This window comes from Acanthamoeba castellanii (assembly GCF_000313135.1).
Source record: "Acanthamoeba castellanii str. Neff unplaced genomic scaffold scf7180000084596, whole genome shotgun sequence".
Taxonomy (NCBI): domain Eukaryota; phylum Discosea; order Longamoebia; family Acanthamoebidae; genus Acanthamoeba; species Acanthamoeba castellanii.
This window is the reverse complement of record NW_004457413.1, coordinates 16909-37932: the sequence shown is the minus strand read 5'-3', so window position 1 is coordinate 37932 and position 21024 is coordinate 16909. Positions and strand designations below refer to the sequence as shown.

Here is a 21024-nt window from a genome sequence, read left to right as displayed (position 1 = left end):
CTCTATTAAAAAAAAATAATAAATATGTTATGTAGGGACATGTATCAGCGTGGTGGCTGGACGGGTCCCGTGTGCGCGATGGCCTCGGCTGCCGGCGCGATTCTGCTGTCGCTTCCCTTCCTCAAGGCCAAGTTCCTCCTCCGCACCCAGTCGGTACACCGCACCCCAGGCGTCCACTTCTTTTTCGCTCAACGTTTAGTGCGTGACGTGTGGGCCACATGTGCATGTCGCTCACCGTGCATCGCAATCAACTACAGAGGCGTCCGGACGGCTCGTTCAAGTACACCGGCCTCTTCCAATCGATCGGCGTCATCTGGCGAGAGCAACGGTGGGGCCTCATCACCAACAAGTACGCGCCACCGCCCATCATCGAGCTTTATTTTATTTAATCCCATTTATTCAAAAATTATTCTATTTGAATATGCTTTTTTAAACTTCTTTTCTTTTTGTACAGCCTGAGCGCGTTCATCTCGTTCGGTATCCTCTACGATGTGGTGGGATTCCTCACGGACCGCTACAAGCTGTCGACACTGATCATGAAGATCAAGACGCGCGAGGGTGTGCTCCACAACCTCAAGCACGCGCTGGCGCTCGCCATCGATGACATCATCGAGGCCGCCATCATCGTCGCCTTCACCATGCCGGTCAACGTTGTTCTACGCCGCCTCGAGGCCCAGGCTGGCGGCGTGGCGCCCTTCAGCGCCGACGGGGTCGTCTACGCCGGCGTCCTCGACTGTGTGCAGCAGATTTTTGTTCGAGAAGGCCTCAATGGCTTCTACAAGGTTCGCCACACGCCGCACACACGCACCGCACACATGACACAGAACTGATGCGATGCGGGATGTGGGATATGAGCAGGGAGCGATGCCAGAGCTGTTGGAGAGGTTGCTGCCCCGCGTGTTCGTGGACGCCGCGGTGGACTTGGGTCTCAATTCCTTCTTCGGTGTGCCGGCCACCTACGACAACACCGAGGAGCACAGCCACGCCGACTGAAGAAGAAGGCCCAACTGATCGTTTTTGAACTCCTACTGCGGTTTATTTATTCTGTACCCTTGGTCAACCACAAGTCTAGAAGACCAGAAGAACAAGAGAAAGCGTAGCGGGATTGAGGTAGTGAATGATGCTGTCAATGTCTAGAGGCTCCTCCTGCTGGCCAAGCTTCCCACAAGAGTGGCAGTTTCATCACAAAGTAGCCAGGCCCTGTAAGGAAGAGCCTCTTGGGCGCCAGTCTCTTCCAGCCCTGGTTTCAAGGGGCCCTGTTAGCTGTAGAGCTTGTAGCCAGTGCCATGCCTCTCGTCACACCAGCCCCCGTACAGCGAGAACTGGGACCAGGAGATGGAGGTCTTGCACAGCAGCTTCTCATCATTGGCATCAGCCACCACTGTTCGGGCAGCCTCGAGTCGCATCCCATCAGGCAGGAGCGGATTGTGGTGGCCCTGCTTGAGCGGCACCCACAGCTCCTCCACGTTCTGGCCCTCCACCAGCACCACCCTGATGCTCTCGTTTTCCAGGTCTGGTGGCCAATCCGCCTTCTGCTTGTCAGAATGCTCCAAGTACCCATGACCAGCAAGCCACGTCGTCGATGGGGGCAGGCGTTGGTAGGAGCTCGCCAACCTCTGGGTGCTCGTGGCAGGTCACCGCTCGGCCGGAAACGTGCAACTCGTCGAAGATGCTCTCTCACAGCTCAAGATCCCGCTGCCAACCCCGCCAGAGGCGCCATTTCGATCTCAGAGAGGAAATCAGCCGGCGTCACGGACCCCTCTGCCCCGACCTCTACAAGTGCGCCGTGGACCTCGAGGTGGCCGAGGAGCGCTATCGGTCTCTGCCCCACTCCCGCCTCGGTCCCGAAGACATGCCGCTCGGTACCTGCCTGCCGGATGGGCTGCTTGAGTTCCCCGCCCGCCTTAGCCATCTTCTCCGCCCCCTTGTGCGAGGAGTGGAGTTGGTTGATGTCAAACCTTCCCCAAGACCTGTCCCAATGTGCGAAGTGGGCTGATGCCCTGTGGAACCTGCTGCGCCGGGCAATCGACGAGGGATTGAACGTTTCAGGCCGGAAGAACTATGAACAGACAATATACATGAGCGTGGTCTTTAGGCTCAGGGAAGGGAAGAAGAGCCGCCGCTGTTGAGCAGCTCATCAGCGAATTGGTCATCGCCCACCTCCTTCCGGCGACACTTGCCAACCAACGGAGCCAGCCGCACGGCCAGCTGGTGCTTGCACTGCAGAAGAAGAAGTTGCATGTGATGAGTACCACTGCAAGAAAGGGTCGACCGCCCAAAGGGAAGAAGAGCCTACCATGAAGGGAGTCTCGCGCGGGTCGCCCTTGAGCACGGAGTAGGTGAAGGCCGGGCAGGAGCAGTAGTGGCCAAAGCAGATGTACTTGGTGCTCCACTTGCCCGACTTCTTGCCCTGGCCCGCCAGCTGCTCGACGAGGACAGCGCGTGTGCGCGTGTGAGGGTGCATCGTCGAGGCCGAGTGGGTGCAGCGCACGCCTAGAGGGGCGTACCTGATAGTAGCTGCGCCCAGAGGGTGTAGCAACGACCTGCACAACTCGGTTGCGATCGATGATGTCCAACGCGGCGAAGAGAACCGCATCAAACACAAAGTAGAGCCTGGAAGGTGTTGGATACATGAATAAATGAACAAGGAGGCAAGAGAGGGAGTATGTACGAAAGCAAGAGATCGTCGGTGACTGAGGATAAAGTGAGATGGGGATTGAAAATCAGCCCAAGCTCTAAAATCGCACTCGAAATGGAAGATCTTCCTCCGAGTACGTACATCGCCCAGCAGTCTTGACCTTCAGGAAGAGCTCTTCTGCCACCGCCTCAAGGCTGCCCGGATCCGCTGTCGATGCCATCTTTTTCGTCAATTTGATGTAAATCAAATTCACCAATTGTTTTCTTCATTTGATTTCCAGGAAAGCGTTTGATCTGGCTGCGTTCAGCAGTTGTTCTTCCGTCGGGCGGTGATTTGCTCGAAGAGAGCCATCCGGCCACCGCCAGCTGAGGACTCCTTGGTTCCCGCGCGATCATCAGCAGCCACGCACTCGGCAACCTTTGTTGGCCGCAAGACACGACACACGACACACGAAGCAGATAAGCGCGTTCAGGATGAGCCTAACGTAAGCAGGACCTACGACTGGAGGAATGAGAGAACCTTGAACTGAAGAGCGTAGACTTCTTCGAGGAGTTGTCGGAACGTGTCGCCCAGCTCGATGGAGCCCAGATGGTGGTCATCGTCGAATTCGTGCAACACCAACAGACCCTACACACTCACCACGCCAGGCCACGTTGTTTTCATTCCTCGTCAGCCGCGATTGCGAGGTGTAGCCCGAGCCAGGCCTGGGCGACGACGGACCTTGGTGCCGAGCTGTACGTCATCGCGGACGCGGTGGATCGGGTTGGTGCCATCGCGCGTCCCGTGGGCCAGCACGATCGGCACGCCTTGCACGGAACAGCACTCGGTCGTCTGTGCTCACGGCCTTTGTCAATCGCACACGCACGCACCACCGCACACGCACACGCGTGGGTCGGGTAGAGGTGTCGAGATCGAGGCGACGTACGCTCATGGCGGACACGAGGAGGGTGGGTCCCTTCCAGAGTCCTCGCCGCAGGACAGCCGCAGCGAGCTTGCCCCCGCGACTGCCCGCCACCAACACGTCCGGCGGCAGCGCCGGTGGCGGCGGAGGCGGCGGCGGTCCTCCTACATAAAAATTAAAAAAAAAGAAATAAAAATTAAATAAGAAACAAATTGTACATGATTAAAACGGAATAAAATAAATTTAGAAATATAAAAATAGTAATAATATATAAAATGAGTGCTTGCCTGCTGGGAGGGCGGGTGCGGTGGGCTGGGGTGGGAGGGGAGGGGTGGCAGAGGGGAACGAGGCAAGGGCGGGGCGCAGGTCTGCGACGCCGGCTTCGAGGGCGTCGGCAGGCTCGGGCACGACCACCACGGCCACCTCCCACCCTTCGCCCAGAGCCTGCACCAGCGCGCGGCCTCGCCCAAAGCCCTTGTCCACCACCAGCACCCTGACTGTCTTCTTCATCGTCTTCTGCTGCATTCTAGGTCTGAAATAAAAGACAAATATTGTTTATCATTTTCAGGGATATTCCTATTTCACTTCATGTTCGTTGCATACCAACATGTTTATTATTGTAGACAAACCAGGACTGGGTTAGTCGTCGGATTGGTCGGGTGTTGGCGAGGCGGGTTCGGTGGTGGGTGTGGCCCGGCGCGTGGAAGGGTGGTAGGGCGAGGCGGGCGCGGCGAAAGATGATTGAGGGGGCGATGAAGTGGCGGAGTTCGATGATGCCGATGCCGATGACGATGAAGGTGGGGCGTAGGGCGAGGAGGAGACGGAGAGGGAGGAGAAGGAGTCGCGGAGTCGCGTTCGCACGCCACCGGAGAGGGCCATCGAGATGAGGCGTCGGCGCGGGGTCGTGGCCGGCGTCGACGATGGCCCGGGCGACGGGGCCACCATGAACGGGTTTCGTCGCTCCTTCATCGTCCTGCGACACCACCACACACGGCACACGTCAGTCGTGTGCGTGTGCGATAGCGGGTGTGCGGTTATGCGCGTGTGCGTGAGTGCGGTACCGTTTCACGTCGGCGACACGGAGCCAGTCGGGGAACTTGTATTTGCCTTCGGTGTACTGGGCCTGGGTGATGGCCTGATCGTGCTCGACGCAGCCCATGAACGAACCGCCGAGCCAGGAGAGGTAGTGCGGCGGGAAGGCCGGGTCGACGACGCAGAACTGGTCGGCCAGGGCCTTGAACGCGGCGTACTGGGGCTCGGTGTCCACCAATCGCTGGATTCGTTCAACAGACGCCGGCGGAAGCCGGGAATTCGGCCCGTGCCGCCAATCACCACTTTAAGGGCGCGATGAATCACATTGCAACACGCGCGTGAGCCAATCGCGGCGTGGTGTGACGTGGCGCATAGCAACCGGCAGACTGGGGTGGCGGGGCGGGCGTACGTATGTTTTGGGCGAGGGGGCATCGGGCGTCGATGGGGCTGCGCGCGAGGGCGTCGAGCACCGCGGCGGCGATGGACGCCTCGCCCTCGTCGCCGTCGTTCTCGAACAGGACCTCGCCGGCGTAGACGCACGTGTGCACGTCGATGTCGATGTAGTCCTCCGCCGTCATGTCGTACCGCATCTTTTGCATCAGCTTATCGCTCGTGAACCCTGTGTGTTGTGCACGACACGACACGACACGCACAGAACACACGTTCCCGGGTTCAGTGCTCTGCTGTGGCGCGATCGCAAAGTCAAAGGCAAGAGAGCGATCGAGGGGGGATCAGAATGTGTGTGGTTGTCGTCATACCAGGCAACTAGTTATTATTAATATTTGTTTATTTATTTAATACAAATTATAATAAATGTTATTGGGGCCTGCGTGTGATCAGAAGTATCTGTATAGGCATCACTTCCCATGTGGTCGGGTTTGGGGAGGAGTCGGGGAGGGGGGTTGGGTACCGGCCAGTTCGGGCGATTGTGGTTGGATGCTGCAGAGCCGCACCTTGATGTCCTCCACCACCGACTCGGGGAGCCGCTCGCACGCCTGGCTGCTCTTGCTGAACGGATTCACCACCACAGCACGCTGCACCACCGCACACGCACGCACCACCGCACACGCACGCACCACCGCACATTCCCGACAGCGCGTGTTCAGAAGCGGAAAACACAGAGTCGAAGCATCACTGGGGGCGGAAGAGTGGTACCTCGTTGAGGATCGATCGTAACCGGTCGTTGTACGTCTTGCCCGCGAGCACGGTAGTGGTCAGGGCGTGCACGATGTGAGCGCCCATAAAGATCTGCGCCAGATCGCACACACCACTCAAATCATTAACACACGACACGACACACACGACACACACGACACACACGGGGGGGGGATGCAACAATAAATACGACGTACAGGGAGGATGCGCGTGTCGTGGTAGCCGGTGTCGACCACGAGCGCTGTTTGCATTTGCAGGGGGATGAGCGCGACCCCCTTGCTCGGCACGAAGAGCACCGAAGGCACCTACCATCGCACACGTCAGATTGCTGGCACGCGCACGCACGCACGCGCACAGACATAGCGCGCGCCATAAGTGGTGGGCGGCGGGTGGGTCGACAAGGCGCACCTGGAGGTAGCGCAGGAGAAGATCGGCGACTGCGGAGCGGAAGAATTGTGGGGTGAGCAAGCTCTCGCACACCACCACGGGTCGCTCCGGCGGGTTGGCCTGCAGTAGACTGTTGTTACCATGCACACACACAAACATGAGAACCGGTACGCGCCTCGGTGCCTCGCTGTGTGCGTGCGTGCGTCGTGTGTGTCGTGTGTGTGTGTGTGTCGTGTGCGTCGTGTGCGTCGTGTGTGTCGTGTGTGTCGTGTGTGTGTGTCGTGTGTGGTGTGCGTCGACTCACTTAAAGAATATGTCGTAGAGTACGGAGCGTAGGTCAGAGCGCCACGGCTCCTCTTCCGCTCCGTCGCCCATCCCGTTCTGTGGGGCCTCCAGCTGCGAGCCCAGCCTCTCCCTAATCTGCAAGCAACGTTGAAAGAAAACAAATGAAAAAAATTAGAACATAATAACAATCAGAACGAACAAGAATAAATAAATAATAAATGAGGCACAGCATTTATTCAATTGAATGAAATTGAGGGGTGATGAAAGCGTACGGTGGAGGGGGTGCGAAGAAAGTGGCGGGGGCGGGCCTCGCCAGCGAATCCACAGCGCACGAACACGGCGCCCACCTCGATGACCACGCCTGTGGGACCCTTGGCCGCGTCGATGGGGGTGAAGGGCGACGTCACCATCGCTGGCGAAGACACCGTGGGCGTCGATGCCCCCGCAGCACTCGTCGCTTCCCCCGCCCGCACCCTTTCCAGCGCCGGTGAAGCCACCGCCATCTTTGTGTAGCAAATCAAAAAGAATTAAAAAGCTGTACCAAAAGAAAAGAAAATCCAAAGCGCAGGTAAAAAAAAATAATTATAAAACTTATATATATATTTGTGGTAAAAAATGTGTGAAAGAGATTCATTACAGAGACATGCCCAGGCCTGACGTGGGCGGTTCGAAGTGGCGGGGCTCGTCGTCCTCCGAATCGGATGAAGAGGGAGGAGAAGAAGGGGCGTCGCCCGTCGTAGCGGTGCGATTGAGGGAGAGCAGCGGCCGTGCGCTGTCATCGTCGTCGGGCGTCGAGAGCTCGCGCTGGGGCCGCTGGTCAGTGCTGCTGCCGCCGGCCAAGCTCGGTCTGGGCTTGGTGATGACCGGGTACGGGAGGCACATGACGATGATGGCCGCGGCCGTGGGCAAGAGCACCCACAGGTACCACATGACCAGTGCCAGCTCGCCCGCGTCGGCCGCCTCGATCGAGATGAGGAAGATGAGGCCGCAGCCGACGCTGAAGAACATGGCCACGCCCGAAATGATGACCGGACTGACGCGCCACCAGCCCTTGACCAGCGAGATGAGTACGAGCATGCTGCTGAGGCTGGCGGCGCAGTCGACGGCCAGCGCGGCGAGGGCGGCGACGTAGAAGAGCTCGCGCGGCATGCCGTTGTCGTCGCGGAGGCGCGCGAGGATCGACATGACGACCACCACGACTGACATGAGTATGGCCGGCAGCAGGGCAAAGTAGCGACGGTTGCGGCTGGGCAGGGCCTTGAAGGTGTGGAAGTAGTACGAGCCCAGCACAACGAGGCCGCACACGGCGGCGAGGCCCGTGAACAGCGCCCAGCCCAGGGCGCCGTCGTGCCCGGGCACCTGGACGATCACGAACGGCAGCATGACGACCGTCACGGCCGTCAGCCCGCGCTGGAGCGCCGGCAGGGCCTTGCGCAGCCGCTTGAACACGAGCGCGGGCACGGTCAGGAGGGCGGCGGCCACGAAGACGCCCATGACGGTGACGTGGAAGGCGCCGAGCGGCTCGCAGCTCGAGCCGAAGGTGGCCAGGATCCAGTACGAGCCCTCGACGACGGCGACCACGCGCGGATCCCACGCGGTCGAGGCGCCGAGCAGGCCCGCCAGGGAGGCGGTGATGACTAACGCCCCCCAGCCGGCTGGGATGACGATGCCGGTAATGACCCACCAGCCAAAGCCCATCAGGGTCATGCCCGCGTACATGACGAACACGCTCGTGGTGTAGGTGCGCTGGACGGGCGCGGCCTGGGCCAGCGCGCCGGCGGCCGGGTCCGGTATGTCGGCCTGGCCGGCGGTGATGTAGAGCACGAACGGCACGCTGGCGGGCTTCTTCGGCGCCGTGGCCCGGGTCTCCCTCATCGCCGCGAGGAGCGACGGCGGTGGTGATGATGACGTCGAGGGCGACGGCGCTGTCGGCGAAGATGTTGACGGTGAGGCCGCTGATGACGCTGCCGGCGGTGACGGCAATGATGAATTCTGGGGCGATGATGACGCAGACGGCGAGGGCGACGGCAATGATGCATTCTGGGGCGATGCCGATGCAGACGGCGAGGGCGACGGTAACGATGCATTCTGGGGCGATGATGATGCCGACGGTGAGGGCGAGGCCAGTGATGAGTTCTGGGGCGATGACGACGGTGACGGCAATGCCGACGTCGGCGGCAACGACGATGGAGACGGTGACGGCGACGGCGATGCCGAGGGCGAGGGCAGTGTCGACGGCGACGGCGCGAGCGAGGGGTGCAAGAGGGCGCGGAGCCGGTGCTTGCCGCCGGGCAGGCTCAGCGAGGCAAAGACCTGGCTCCGGCACGCGGCCAGTGCGTCGCGCGACCGGCACGCGAGCTCCGTGGAGAGCCACGGCGCCAGGCGGCCGCTGAGCCACAGCCAGGCGTTGGTCGAGCACTGTTCGTTAGGCTGGAAGCAGTACTGCGCGGCGCTGCTGCCGCTGCCCAGCGGGTCGAGGAACTGGGTGTCCAGGTCGGCCTGCATGCCCGACGTGTGTAGCAGTTCGATGGCCGGTGCCGACGCGCCGGCGGACGGCGGCGTGAGCGTGGCGACGGCCGTATCGTTCACGATGATGAGGGGCAGGCCGAACGGCCGCGCTTGGCCGACCACGTTGTGGAATGCCACGCGGTTGCTGCCGTCGGCGAGCTCGATCTGGAGACTGCCCTGCGGCTGCGACGAGTGCGCGCCATGGGCCACCCAGGCCACGGTCACGAGCGGCTCGACGTCGGGCGACTCGTAGACTTGGAGCGCGGCGGACTCGACGATGACGTCGCGCGTCGTGTTGTCGGTAAGGTTGTGCAGCTGGGTGGTGAGCCGCACCGGGCCGTGGAGCCGCACCAGCGGCAGGTGCCACGGGTCGAGCAGCGACGAGGCGTAGACCGCCGCCAGCGCCGTGTCGTCGTCGACGCTGCTCATAAGCAGCGTCGCACCGCCCAGCTCCCCGCCGTCGTCGGTGCCAAAGAACCACTGACACAGCGGCGGCACCGTGCCATTGGTCGCGCGGCTCGCTGCCGACGTGGCATAGATGTCCAGGGTGCTGGTGTCGGCGTCGCCGAAGACGGCCGTCGTCAGCATGAGCCGGCCGCCGGCCTCCAGGTCCACCTCTAACCGGCCGTCGACGCCCAGCACCGAGCCGGCGACCGTGGCGCTGCGCCAGCTGGGTGAGCCGATGTTGTCGATCGTGACGCTGGCTGGCACGCGCTGCAGGACCAGGCGGCGAATGACCGCCGACCGCTCCGTCGCGCCGAGGCCACCCACGTAGAGCGCCGGCGCGGTGAGGTTGAACCTGTCTGCGCGGTGCGCAAAGAGCGAGCACTTGGCGGCGCGCCTGGTGTCGTTAACGCCCACGGCGGCCGCCTCGCGGGCGAGCCACTGCGAGAACGGAGCGGTGATCGGGTCAAAGTCGGAACCCAGCAGGCAGCCGTCGACAAACGACACGCCGCCGGCAAAGTCAAAGTCGGCGACGGTCACCTGCGACCGCGGGCCGACGGCCACGACGGTGCGGTTGGCGAGCAGGGCCTGCGGCGTGACGACGACCGTGGCGTTGACCACCAGTACGGCGCTGTCCAGGTCCAGCAGGCGGACCGATGACTCGGTGGCGTTGTTGGGCGTGACGATCACGAGGTCGGCGTCAGCCGTGCCCCGGACCTGCACGTCGACGGGGCACTGCGTAGCGTCGAGCTTGATGTGGTCGACGTGCATAGTGCGCACCTCGAGCACGCCCACGGTCGTGCGGCACAGGCCGGCCGGCGCGAGCGACTCGAGCTGGACCGACTGTACGTCAGCGCCCCCGGTGACGTTCACGGTCGTCAGGGAGCGCGAGCCGGGCACGGCCAGCACGTTGACGTCGACCTGGGCCGACGACGGAACGTCGACGACGACGTCCCAGTCTGAAGCCGTAGGGAACGGCGGCTTCTGGCGACCCTGGCCATTGAGGTTGACCGTGGCCAGCTGCGCCGAGCCCACCACCCGGTAGGTGACGTTCGACTGCACGTCCATGTTGATCACCTGTCCGGGCACCGTGACGTTGACCACCACCACGGGCCGCGACTCACCGCCATCGGCCACGGTCGCCAGCGGTACAACATCAGCGGCGGCCTCGGCAGTGTCGACCGCCAGGCGGCCGCCGTAGATGAAGAGCAGGTCCTCGGTGCGCACCTGCTGGAGGGCGAGCGCGGCGTTGTCGGGTCCCACGGGCGCCACCACGTTGTCGTGCACGCTCGGCGGCAGCGACAGGCCGCCGTAGTAGAACGCCACTACGTCGACATCGGTGTCGCGGCCCAGCAGGACCGTGGCGTTGCCCATCGGCGAGTCCAGGAGCACTGAGTCGGCGCCCGGGCCGAGGTCGAATTGCGCCATGGGCTGGGCTCTACCGGTGCCGTTGGCGCCGCTGGTGGCCAGCGGGGCGGCGAACCAGGTGACGTTGTCCGCGCCGGGGCCGAGCTCCATCGTCACGCTGGCCTGGCTCACGTTTACGCCGTAGAACGAGTCATCGGCCCAGCCCGTGATGATGGCGACGTTGATCGGGCCGGTGTAGACCACGGGGCACGGGTCGACGCACGCGGCGGCGAGGCCGTACGCGGTCATCAGGTCGCACATGTCGGCCGAGGGCGTGATGGTGATGTGCGACGGCGTGACGCGGCCGCTTGCCGTGCGGTTCTGCGCGGCGAGGCAGCCGCCGTCGAGGTAGTAGTGCTGCGCCGGCGCCGCCTTGCCCGTGCCCGCGGCCAGGCGCACGATCGCGGCCTCCCAGGGTGTGGCCGACGCGTTCTGCGGCGGCGGTTGCTGCGCGATGGCCACCGGGGCGAGTATGCCTTTCAGCGGGTCGGTACTGCCGACCCGGGACTGCTGCGGGCCGATGTTGACCTGCGTGATGCGGCCGAGCAGCAGCAGCGGGCTATCGGTGGCCGCGATGTTGGCGATGTTGGTGACGTCGTTGTCGCCGTCGTCGTTGGTGGCGTTGGTCGCATTTTGGGCGCCGGTGCCAAAGTCAAAGACGTACTCAGTGCCGACAGTGCCCTCGGCCATGCGCAGAACCGAGCCGCCGAGGCCGAACTGGACGTCGACGCGGTCGATCTGGTTGAACATGAGGTGGAAGAAGCTGCCGTCGTTCTCGACGTCGTAGACCAGGATCGTGTTCTGCTGGATGTCGTACTGCAGCGGCCGCGTCTCGGCCGAGGCCTCGATGATGACGTGGACCGTGAGCGAGATGTTGGCGACGGCGTTGAGCCACACGGTGCAGCGCATGCCCGTCACCTGGTGGTTGTTGCCGATCCTCACCTCGTGATGGCCGCCGTTCTGGAACGTCACGCGCAGCTCCGACTTGCCGTCGCACCCGGTGATGCGCTGGGAGATGGTGCCGCCCGGCTCGCCGTGGGCCACCACCACCACCGAGTCGTCGCGCTCCACGCCGAGCAGCGTCACGTTCGAGAGCGTGTCCGCCGCGCCCTTGATGATGTAAGTGCGGCGCTGGATGCTGGTGTGCCGCAGGGTGGTGCTGTTGCCCGCGGACGCGTTGTGGCCGTCCTGCAGCACGAGGCCCATCGCGTTGGCCGTGACCAGCATGTCTACGCCCGGCAGCGTGACGATGGTGATCTCGGTCGTGTCGTCGCCCGACCCGCCGTTGATCAGCGTGCTGCCGTGCAGCAGGCGCATGTCGGGTACCACGAACCGGTCGCTGATCGAGCCGCCGGTGATGCGTGCCGCAACGCCGGCCGCCACCTCTGAGATGATGTAGGTCGACGGCCGCTTGAGGTCGCCCTGGACCGACAGGGTCTTGTAGGCGGCCGGCAGGCCAATCTCGGCGGTGAGCTCGCCGTCGGCGGCAATGAGGCTCTTCGCGGTGATATTAAGCACGGTCGCGGTGATGGCGCTCGTGACCGACCAGACCTCGCCCTGGATCTCGAGCAGCCGGCCGGCATAGGCGGCGACGTCGCCCGCGAGCGAGATGTTGGTGGCGACGGCGGACTCGAGCAGGACCGGGCAGGGCAGGCCCCACACGTTGAAGGTGACGCCGGCCTTGGGCTTGGTGAAGTGCACCTGCGCGCAGCGGGTGATGGTGACGCCGGGCACCGTGTCGGGCGTCACGGCCTGCGGCGACAGGGCGATGGTGCTCACGTTGCGGTACTCGGCCACCTGGTAGCGCATAGTGACCGTATCATAGTCCGGCAGGACCACCAGCTGCGTCACGTAGCCGATCGACCAGGTGAAGGCCGAGCCGCCCGGGTCGCCGTGCGTTATCAGGGACTGCGATGCCGGCAGGCCCGCGCGTGACATGTGCGGCGCGCCGCCGAACTCGGTCACTCCCGCGGGCGTAAAGTCGACCGTGATGCCCTGCGGCGTCTGGAACACCGAGAACGTGAGGCCCGGGTCGGGCGGCGCCGCCGAACCGTAATCGGTCATAGCGATGCTCGATCCGTTGTATCCGTTGTTGTTGGCGCCGACCTCGCACGAGTCGCAGCCCAGCGCGGGCGCGCTGTCGGCCGAGCGCTTGCCGCCGCCGAACTGGACGAGGGCGAGGTTGACCGAGGTGTGGCCGCCCGATGAGATGGCAAGGGAGTCGAGCGGATTGCTCGAACTGTCGTAGAGGGTCCACGAGTGTTCCCAGTGCTGGTCCGTCCACGTGAAGCAGAAGCGGACGGCGAGGAGGTTGATGCACGTCTGGATCTTGATGCCGAACCCGAGCGAGAGCACGATGCGGAAGCGGATGGCGCCGGCCGGGCCGTTGAGGCGGATGAGGAAGGCCATCTCGTTGAAGGTGACCCAGCCGTCGTTGTCGAGGTCGACGAAGCCGACGTCGCCCTCTAGCGTGACGGTGAGATAGGTCTCGGCGCGGAAGATGAAGATATCGATGGCGACGCCGCCATAGAGGCCGATGGCGGCCTGGACGGGCCAGCGGACCGAGCCGTCGTCGTTCTTGGTGGGCAGCGCCAGGGCGCTGAAGAGCACGCCGGGCGACTTGGTCTTGAAGGCGCCGGCGAGGCCACTGTACATGAGCGAAACGCCGCCAAAGGAGAGCGTGAGCCGCGCGTTGACGCCGACGATGATGTCGACCTCGGGCGGGTCCCACACGATGATGGGCCACTCCATGCCGACGAAGAACGTAACGTCGGGCAGCGTGACGCCGGCGATGGCAAAGTCCTTGCCCGTGATGGCGCTCATCATCGTGTTGGCCAGGTCGTCGAACATGTAGAGGCGGATGCCGAACTTGCCCGCGGTGGTCACGCCGCGGTGGAACCCGCCGGCGGCGTCTTTGAGCTTGTCGTTGCCGGCGGCGGCGCCCTTGTACTGGAGGCCGTCGGGCGGCACGGCGCCGGTGAACTTGGGCTCTGGGTGGGCCTGCTTGAAGTCGACGGTGAAGTTGCGCACGAGCTGCACGATGTTGCAGCCCTCGCCCCCGAGCATGGACGAGATGTCGGCCAGCGACTCGACGTCGCTGAACACCTGCGCAAAGGTCTTGAGCATCTCGAGCAGGCCGCCCACCTTGCACTCGGTGGCCGACTGGCAGGCGTAGATGAGAAGCTGGGCGAGGTTCATGTTGTTGCCGAACACGCCCGAGAGGCCCGGCACGGGCTTGAGCAGGATGCCGTCGGGGCCGAGCACCGGGTCGAGCGGGTGGAGCAGCTTGTCGATCGTTTGCGACACGGTGCCGCCGATGACGTTGGTCAGCAGGCGGCCGATGCAGAAGCCGATGTCGGTGATGGCAAAGTGGGGCACCAGGTGCGGGTTGTGGCGCAGGTCCCACTCCCAGGTGAGGTTGAGTGTGGCCTGCCAGTGCGGCAGCGTGTCGAGCGCGTCGGGTCCGGCCTTGGCCAGCCGCTCGGCCAGCTCGCCGCCCAGGCCCAGCTCGGCCGCGCCCAGCACCTGCGCGTCGGCGACAAAGTCGATCTCGAGATTCTTGTCGACCGTGAGCTTGGCCTCCAGGAGCTTGGGGTTGTGCAGGGCCAGGTCGGCCCCGATCCAGCCCAGCGTGCCCGACAGCTCGCACCCGGGTTCCACCTCGAGCGCGATGTCGCCCAGGAACATGGGCGACGTCTCGAACCGGAACGCGAGACCGTGCGAGCGGTTGAAGGCCATCACCATCACCAGGTCCCACTCCATCTCCAGGTCGGCGCCGCACTTGAGCGCCAGCGTGGCCGGCCCGTGGTCGCCCAAGCTCACGTCCAGGTGCGGCAGCGCCCGCTTGTTGGCGCCGCGGAAGTGCAGCGGCCACGTGAACTCGGTCGCCGATGAAGACGAGTTGAGCTGCGGCACGGCCGGGCACGACACGAGCAGGTCGCGGAACTCGTAGCACAGGGCCTCGGTGAAGAGCTCGAGCACGAGCTGCTCCAGGTCGGCCTCGTTCTGGGCGGCGCTCTTGGTGAGCAGGCGGTCGGTGATGGTGCTGATGGCCCGCGTGAGGCTGTTGACGGCGTCGGCGCCGTTGACCTGCCCGAGCGCGTCGGTGAGGAGCCCCGACACCAGCTTACCCACCAGCGGCAGCTCGGCGCCCTCGCGCAGCGCGACCAGGATGAGGTCGATGAACTGGGCGAGGCCCGTCTCCCACTGGTCGACGAACCCGAGGCCGAACGAGGCCAGGAGCGGCTGCTGGTGGAGCAGCTCGAGCAGCTCCACGGCGAAGCCCTGACCGCAGTTGCGCTGGGTCACGCTCGGCATCTGGCCGGCGATAAAGGCCGCCAGGTCGGTCACTTCCACGCCCACGACACACTGCACGTTGGTGCTGAAGCCCACCACCGCGCTGAAGCCCGCCGAGCCGGTCAGGCTTACCCGCACCTCGGGCGTCGCGTTCGACGAGCGCTGGTGGTGGTCGACGAGCGCGATACTCGACTCGTCGGTAACGGCGGCGTCGGATTCGGCGGGAGCGGCGGGGGGCAGGCGGGCGACGAGGCGGGCCGGGCTGCCGACCCACACGTGCGAGTTGGGCAGGGCCAGCGCGACGGGGCCAAAGTTGCCCTGGACGGTGCCCTGAAGGTCAAAGTCGACGGCGACGGCAAAGGAGGTGGCCTCGCGGTCGAGGCCGAACGTGACCAGGCTGCCGTTGTTGCCGAAGCGGGCCAGCAGGCGCAGGCGGAAGTCGAACGCCACGTTGAGGGTGACCTCGCCGGCGGCGCCGATGCCAACCGGCAGACTCGGATCGGCAAAGAGCGCACTGGTGTCGAAGCGCACCTGGTCGACGTAGGTGCGGTTGAAGGGCTCCACCACCAAGTCGATCGCCAGGCCCGTGTCAGAGATCTCAACGTTGGCGCAAGCCGTCGTGGTGCCGCTGAAGGCCGGCTTGACCAGGTCGCAGAAGGTGCCCAGCGAGAAGGGCTCGTGGGCGCCGCACACGCTCGACTGGAGGCTGTCGAGCGAGGCCACCAGGTTGTCGTTGAGCACCGACCCGAAGCTGCGGTGGGCGAACGGGATCTGGGCGCTGACCAGCGGCGTCTGCACCAGGACGGCGGCCAGGCCGTCGGCCAGGTCGATCCACGAGCAGATGGAGGTGTTGGTTCGCAGCAGCCCGCGGAAGGTGTCAATCGCGCGGCGCGTGCCGTTGAACGACGACGACCAGGAGCCCAGGCGCTGCGTGAGATTCTTGAGCGAGTCGAGGCTGTCCACGACGTAGTGCCCGACCTGCCCGAACGTGATGCCCGGTGTCGATACATTACTGCCGCGGCTGCTGCCGACGGCCGACAAATTGGGAGGCGCCCCGGTGACGTCGTTGACGTCGAGGCCGGTCACGACGGCCGTGTTGTTGACCTGTAGGCCGACGGTGAAAGAATCGAAGAAGCGCTCGCGCGACGGGTAGAGGTCGGTCAGGGCCTGGAACTTCGAGGCACCGGCGATGGTGACGGTCATGCGGCTCAGGGTATGCTGCCGAGCGGCGGTGAAGGCGACGACGCCGATGCGGCCCTGAGCCGTCGGCGGGCCGGTGGTGCGCCGGCCGTGCGCGTCGGTCTGAGCTGCAGCGGCAGCCTCGACGTTGGTGGCCAGGGTCATCAGCAGGTCCTTGGCCAGAATGACGGCCTGCGAGGGCACGTTGGTGGCGTTGGCGATGGCGGGCAGCGGTGAGACGGCGTTGATGCCGAAGGCCGTCGGCAGGATCCAGCGGCCGTCGGGCAGCTGCCGGCGCGCGAGGTCGAAGCGGACCTGGCTCGTGCGGTGGATGACGCCGTCGCCGGGCACCTCGTAGATGGCCAGCATGGGCCGCAGAGTCTCGTTGACCTGCGGCACCACGTCGTCGATCAGCGCCGCGCTCAGGAGCTTGCCCGCGGGCAGCACGACGAGTTGCTGCACGCTGAGCCACTCGGGCCGGAACGAGGTCGACAGCACCTGCGCGCCAATCGTGAGCACGAACGTGTTATTGGGCGCGGCCGGCACCAGCGTGCCATTGGTCGTCGTGTTGACGCCGTCGAAGCAGGTGCTGAGGCTGATGTTGCCCCGCCCGCCCAGCGGCGGCCCGCCAAAGATGGTGAACATCTCGGCCGACAGCGTCGAAGCCACCGCGCCGGTGCCCGTCGCGTTGGGCGAGCTCAGCTGGATCACGCCGTCGGACGCGCTGATGCGCGGCTGCATGACAAACTGGTAGTCGTCGGCCACGTGGTCGGCCTCGACGCGCACCGACATGGCCGGCAGCTCCGAAGGGTAGAAGGCAGCCAGCTCGGGCGGCACGACCAGCGACGCGTTGGTGGTGGTCCACTGCGCGGTGCCGGTGCCGAGCGGGTCGTTGTCGTAGGCGAAGATCGCGGCCATGAGGCGCGCAAAGTCGGCCCAGGTGCCAAAGGCGGGCTTGGGCGACGTGATCCACTTGCCGTCGATGCTCACGTTGCCGCCCACCGACACGGTGGCGATGGCGAAGCTCCAGATGATACCGGGCACCGCGGGGAACAAGCCGACGCGGCCGCACTCGGTGCCGTCGGGCTGGGTCTGCGTGGCCAGCACGCGGACGGCCAGGTAGGAGTCGAGGCCGCAGCTGGCCAGTAGGCCCGTGACGTCATCACGCAACGCGCCGACGCTTGCCGGCGCCAGCGGCCCTGCGGCCTTGCAGGTGACCAGGGCGTTGGCGTTGACGGTGACGTTGAGCGCGAAAGCGGTCACGTTGCCGCCGCTCGGGCCGGTGGCGCCCGGGCAGAAGGTGGCCGACTGGACCAGCTGGCCGCTGTTGGACGACGCCGGCATGCTGCCGAGCCAGGGCTTGATGATGGTCAGCAGGCGGCCGAACTGGGTGATCGAGCCGAGCGGCTTGTCGAGCGGCGGGATCGGCACGTTGAGCGTGCCGCTGAAGGCCTGCGGGAGCGCCGGCAGGATGACCTCGCTCAGCACGGACATGACGCGGGACGAGGTGACTGTAGGCGTGCCGAGCGTGGCGTCGACGCCGTCGTCAGCCTTGGTCACGACCAGCACGGCTCGCCTCGGGTCCACCAGGTCTTCATCGGCGATCTGCGCGCGGAGGGCCAGTTGCTCTGTGGCGACGGCCATCGTCACGCGGAGGTGGGTCGAGCCGGGCAGGTTGACCGCCAGCGCGGCCGAGGCGCTGCCGCCGGTGACCGTGCCGGCGAGCATGCCGTAGGTGAATGGGATCACCCAGCCCCGGAGCTCGCCGCCGCCGCGCACCGAGAACTCACTGATGTTGTAGGCCGACGGGCTGACGGTGAAGCGCAGCGTCGTGATCAGTGCCATCGGGATGGCGAGCCGCGCGGTGTCAGCGGTGGAGTCCCACGTCGTGCCCACGGTCGCCACCTGGAACCGCCGCTGGTTGTGGATGACCAGCGAGACGTCCATGGTCTGTGCGTTGAGCAGCGGCACGACGCGCACATCGGCAATGACGGTATCGTCGCCCGCCGCGTAGGCAGCGATGGCCGATTGGATGAGCCCGGCGAGGGTCCAGCCGTCAATCGGCTGCGTGGAGCTGATGGCCTCGCTAACGGCGAGATCCGAGATCATGTCGACCAACCGTATGCCGCGGGCCATTTCGCCAAAGTCGAGCCCGACCACCGGCTGCACAGCGCTCTCGGCCCAGGGGACCTCGAACAGGTCAGCCGAGATGGAGTCGAGCGACGCGCGCAGGGCCGATGGGTTGCCCCACGTGCCGTCGGTGGCCAGCTGGCCGTCGCGGGTGAGCCCGACCGTAGAGCCCATTACGCCCGCCGCGGCCGAGCCGGCCTGGGCCGTCGCCGTCGCCGTGGACGCACCAAAGTCGTAGGTGACGTAAGCGCTGCTGAAGAGCAGCGTCGGGTCGGAGGCGTTGAATTGGGCCTGGACCGAGGCCACTGCGGAGAAGCGCGGAGCGGTGACCACGTCGACGCTGGCCGTCTTGTTGGTGCGTGAGTCGAGCAGGTGGGTGCAGTTGATGGTCACCACGGCGGTGAAGAAGCGGGCCAGCTCGACGTCGGTGTCGGTGAGGTTCTTGGGCACGCGGGGCACCTCGTAGGTGGACAGGGAGCCGAACTGCTGCACGGCAGCAGCGCTCAGCGTGTGGAGCGCGGCGTTGGCGTGGGACACGATCACGTCGACGCCCACCGCCGAGGGACTCGAGAGGCGGACGCGCTGGCGGGCGATGTCCATCGCCAGTGTAGCGCCGAGGCCGTCGGGCGACACGAAGACCTGGAGCTCGCTGTCGTGCAGCACCGCGATGTAGTGGAGGAATCCAAAGAATGTGGGGTGGAACGTCTGCGACACGTAGGCGTCGACTAGCGCGGCGACAGCATTCGAGTCGCTCGGGAGGAGGTCGGCCATCAGTGCGTCGACCAGCGGCACCGACGTCGCCAGCCGGTGCTGGATGGCGGCGAAGAGGGCCGTCACGTTGAACTTGAGGTCGGCTTCCGTCAGCGCGTGATCGGGGAGCAGGAGTCCGCCGCCGTGGGCCGAGAACAGATCGAAGGGCGCCACGTGGTGGCGCGCGGCGTCAGAGTCGAGGAGCACGCCGGCCATGCGGCCCTGCGTGACCAGCGGGATGGCGCGCACCAAGCCTACCGCCGTGCGCTGGTCGGTGAGTGCCGCCAGCGGCCAATAGGCTGCGGCTTGGTCCAGCGGCGCCGACACGGAGAGCGCGATCCCCACGTAGGACTCGCTGCAGCGGAACAAGGCCTCGCTGCGGGCGCTCATGCCTCTGGCGCGCACGTACGACTGGGTGAGGTCGGCAGGGGCCGTGGGGGACAGGAAGCCGACCGTGAGGTCGACGCTGAGCGAGGCCCGCAGGGAGTCGACCAGGAGCACGGGTGTCGGGCACAGGTCGCGGCTTCGCGCGGCCGAGGCCACGAGCCGCTGGAGCGCTTCGGCGAACGGCATGCTGGCGCACTCGGCGCCGCGACACTCAACCTGACTCTGCAGGAGTACGCCGACGCCCGGCGTGGCCGCGGCCGAGGTGCGGATGCCGCCCACAGTTACGTCAGCCAGGGTCACGGGTGCGAACGACGAAGCGTTGAGGAAGGCGCCGCGCGCGGTTTCGGTGAGCGCCGATGGCAAGACGTCGAACAGGACCTGACGCAGCGCCGGGCTGCCGGCCACGTCGCGCACGATGCCGGAGATGTCAATCAGCGAGCCGACGTCGGCAGGCGGCTTCGCCGTAGTGTCGACCACGGCCGGGTTGGTCCCGTCGAAGAGATCGGCGTCGTACAGGGCCAGCGACGACGCAGCAGAGTTCCTATTCAAACCACCGTACCACCCGACGGGCAGGCTGGCGGCGGCCTCGAGCGGTACGGCGACGATCGATTTGGTCATGACACCGTAGACGTTCGCGCTGGCGCTGGCGGACTTGACAGTGAGCCCGAACTCCATGGTGATGTTGAGCAGGTCGAGCTGCTGCCCATCGGCCGAGAGGCGCGCGGTGATCGTGCGTCGCACGCGGCCGCCAGACGCGCTGAGGCCCTGCCGCCGGGCAAAGTCGGCGGCGAGCGTGAGGGATGGCTGGGGCTGCCAGTCAGCATCGGCGAAGGAGAAGGGGTTGCCCTTGTGCTCTACACACGCGTCCTGTGCCCACTTGAGGCTGTGCCATTGCGCGGCTGCTCGTGTGGGGGTGTCGAGCCCGTCGGGTGCGGGCAGGGTTGCTACACAATGGGAGATGGAAACCAGATCAGTCGCCCAATTTGGTTTTTGCTCGTGTAGCGGGGATCACATACCGATGTGGTAATTGACCACTATGCACAAGCGAGGCACAGCATCAATCGAAGCGGAGGAGGAAGAGGTGTGTAAGGAGAGAGTAAAGAAGATGAACAAAAACAGATTAATGAGGAGGCGAGATGAGAGGGAGCCCGCCATGCAGAGATTCGAGGTTCATTAGTTGAGTGAATCTCCGCAGAAGGTTTGGTCGCGTTCTTCATGAATCCAGAAAGGGCAGGTCCACGCTCCATCGTGATGTTCTCCTTTTTGAGTCAGAGAGAAGTTTGCGTTTTTATTTTGATTTTATTTTGTGTTTTAAGTATAAGCTTTATACATAGCTATCTCGAGCTTTGGGTGGTGGCTCTGGCCTGCCGCAGTGGAAGGTTGGGCGCTGACAAAGGTGGTGAGCCTCCACGCCAGAGTGTGATTGATTATCTACAACGGTTATTTTATGTGAGATGAAAGGCGCGAACTGCAGCTGTCGTATGTACAAGCTTTTACATGTGTGTGTGCGGTCGAGTTCCCTTTC

The 21024-nt window shown here is 64.6% G+C and overlaps 6 protein-coding genes across 6 annotated transcripts; 1 reads left to right on the top strand and 5 right to left on the bottom strand.

The window, feature by feature from the left end:
* Positions 1–39: 39 nt before the first annotated feature.
* ACA1_336950 (uncharacterized protein) lies at positions 40–993 on the top strand (the record flags this gene model as incomplete). The annotated part of the gene is made up of 4 exons (XM_004338207.1): positions 40–153; positions 258–349; positions 455–782; positions 859–993. The coding sequence occupies 4 exons, from the start codon at positions 40–42 to the stop codon at positions 991–993; spliced, it is 669 nt and encodes a 222-aa protein (XP_004338255.1).
* A 266-nt stretch (positions 994–1259) lies between these two features.
* ACA1_336940 (uncharacterized protein) lies at positions 1260–1561 on the bottom strand (the record flags this gene model as incomplete). The annotated part of the gene is made up of 2 exons (XM_004338206.1): positions 1260–1513; positions 1558–1561. The coding sequence occupies 2 exons, from the start codon at positions 1559–1561 to the stop codon at positions 1260–1262; spliced, it is 258 nt and encodes an 85-aa protein (XP_004338254.1).
* A 123-nt stretch (positions 1562–1684) lies between these two features.
* Positions 1685–2858, bottom strand: ACA1_336930 (SWIM-domain containing Srs2 interacting protein 1 family protein; the record flags this gene model as incomplete). Its single annotated transcript, XM_004338205.1, has 7 exons — positions 1685–1866; positions 1959–2009; positions 2068–2122; positions 2161–2220; positions 2297–2422; positions 2508–2613; positions 2776–2858. 7 exons carry the CDS (start codon positions 2856–2858, stop codon positions 1685–1687), a joined length of 663 nt encoding a protein of 220 aa, XP_004338253.1.
* Positions 2859–2941: 83 nt separating this feature from the next.
* On the bottom strand, positions 2942–4049 carry ACA1_336920 (uncharacterized protein; the record flags this gene model as incomplete). The annotated part of the gene is made up of 5 exons (XM_004338204.1): positions 2942–3055; positions 3158–3265; positions 3359–3469; positions 3564–3642; positions 3886–4049. The coding sequence occupies 5 exons, from the start codon at positions 4047–4049 to the stop codon at positions 2942–2944; spliced, it is 576 nt and encodes a 191-aa protein (XP_004338252.1).
* Positions 4050–4178: 129 nt separating this feature from the next.
* Positions 4179–6901, bottom strand: ACA1_336910 (actin subfamily protein; the record flags this gene model as incomplete). Its single annotated transcript, XM_004338203.1, has 10 exons — positions 4179–4512; positions 4601–4873; positions 4981–5018; positions 5042–5190; positions 5482–5605; positions 5727–5819; positions 5924–6031; positions 6135–6243; positions 6418–6533; positions 6731–6901. The coding sequence occupies 10 exons, from the start codon at positions 6899–6901 to the stop codon at positions 4179–4181; spliced, it is 1515 nt and encodes a 504-aa protein (XP_004338251.1).
* Positions 6902–7031: 130 nt separating this feature from the next.
* On the bottom strand, positions 7032–20174 carry ACA1_336900 (uncharacterized protein; the record flags this gene model as incomplete). Its single annotated transcript, XM_004338202.1, has 1 exon — positions 7032–20174. The coding sequence occupies one exon, from the start codon at positions 20172–20174 to the stop codon at positions 7032–7034; it is 13143 nt and encodes a 4380-aa protein (XP_004338250.1).
* Positions 20175–21024: the final 850 nt, after the last annotated feature.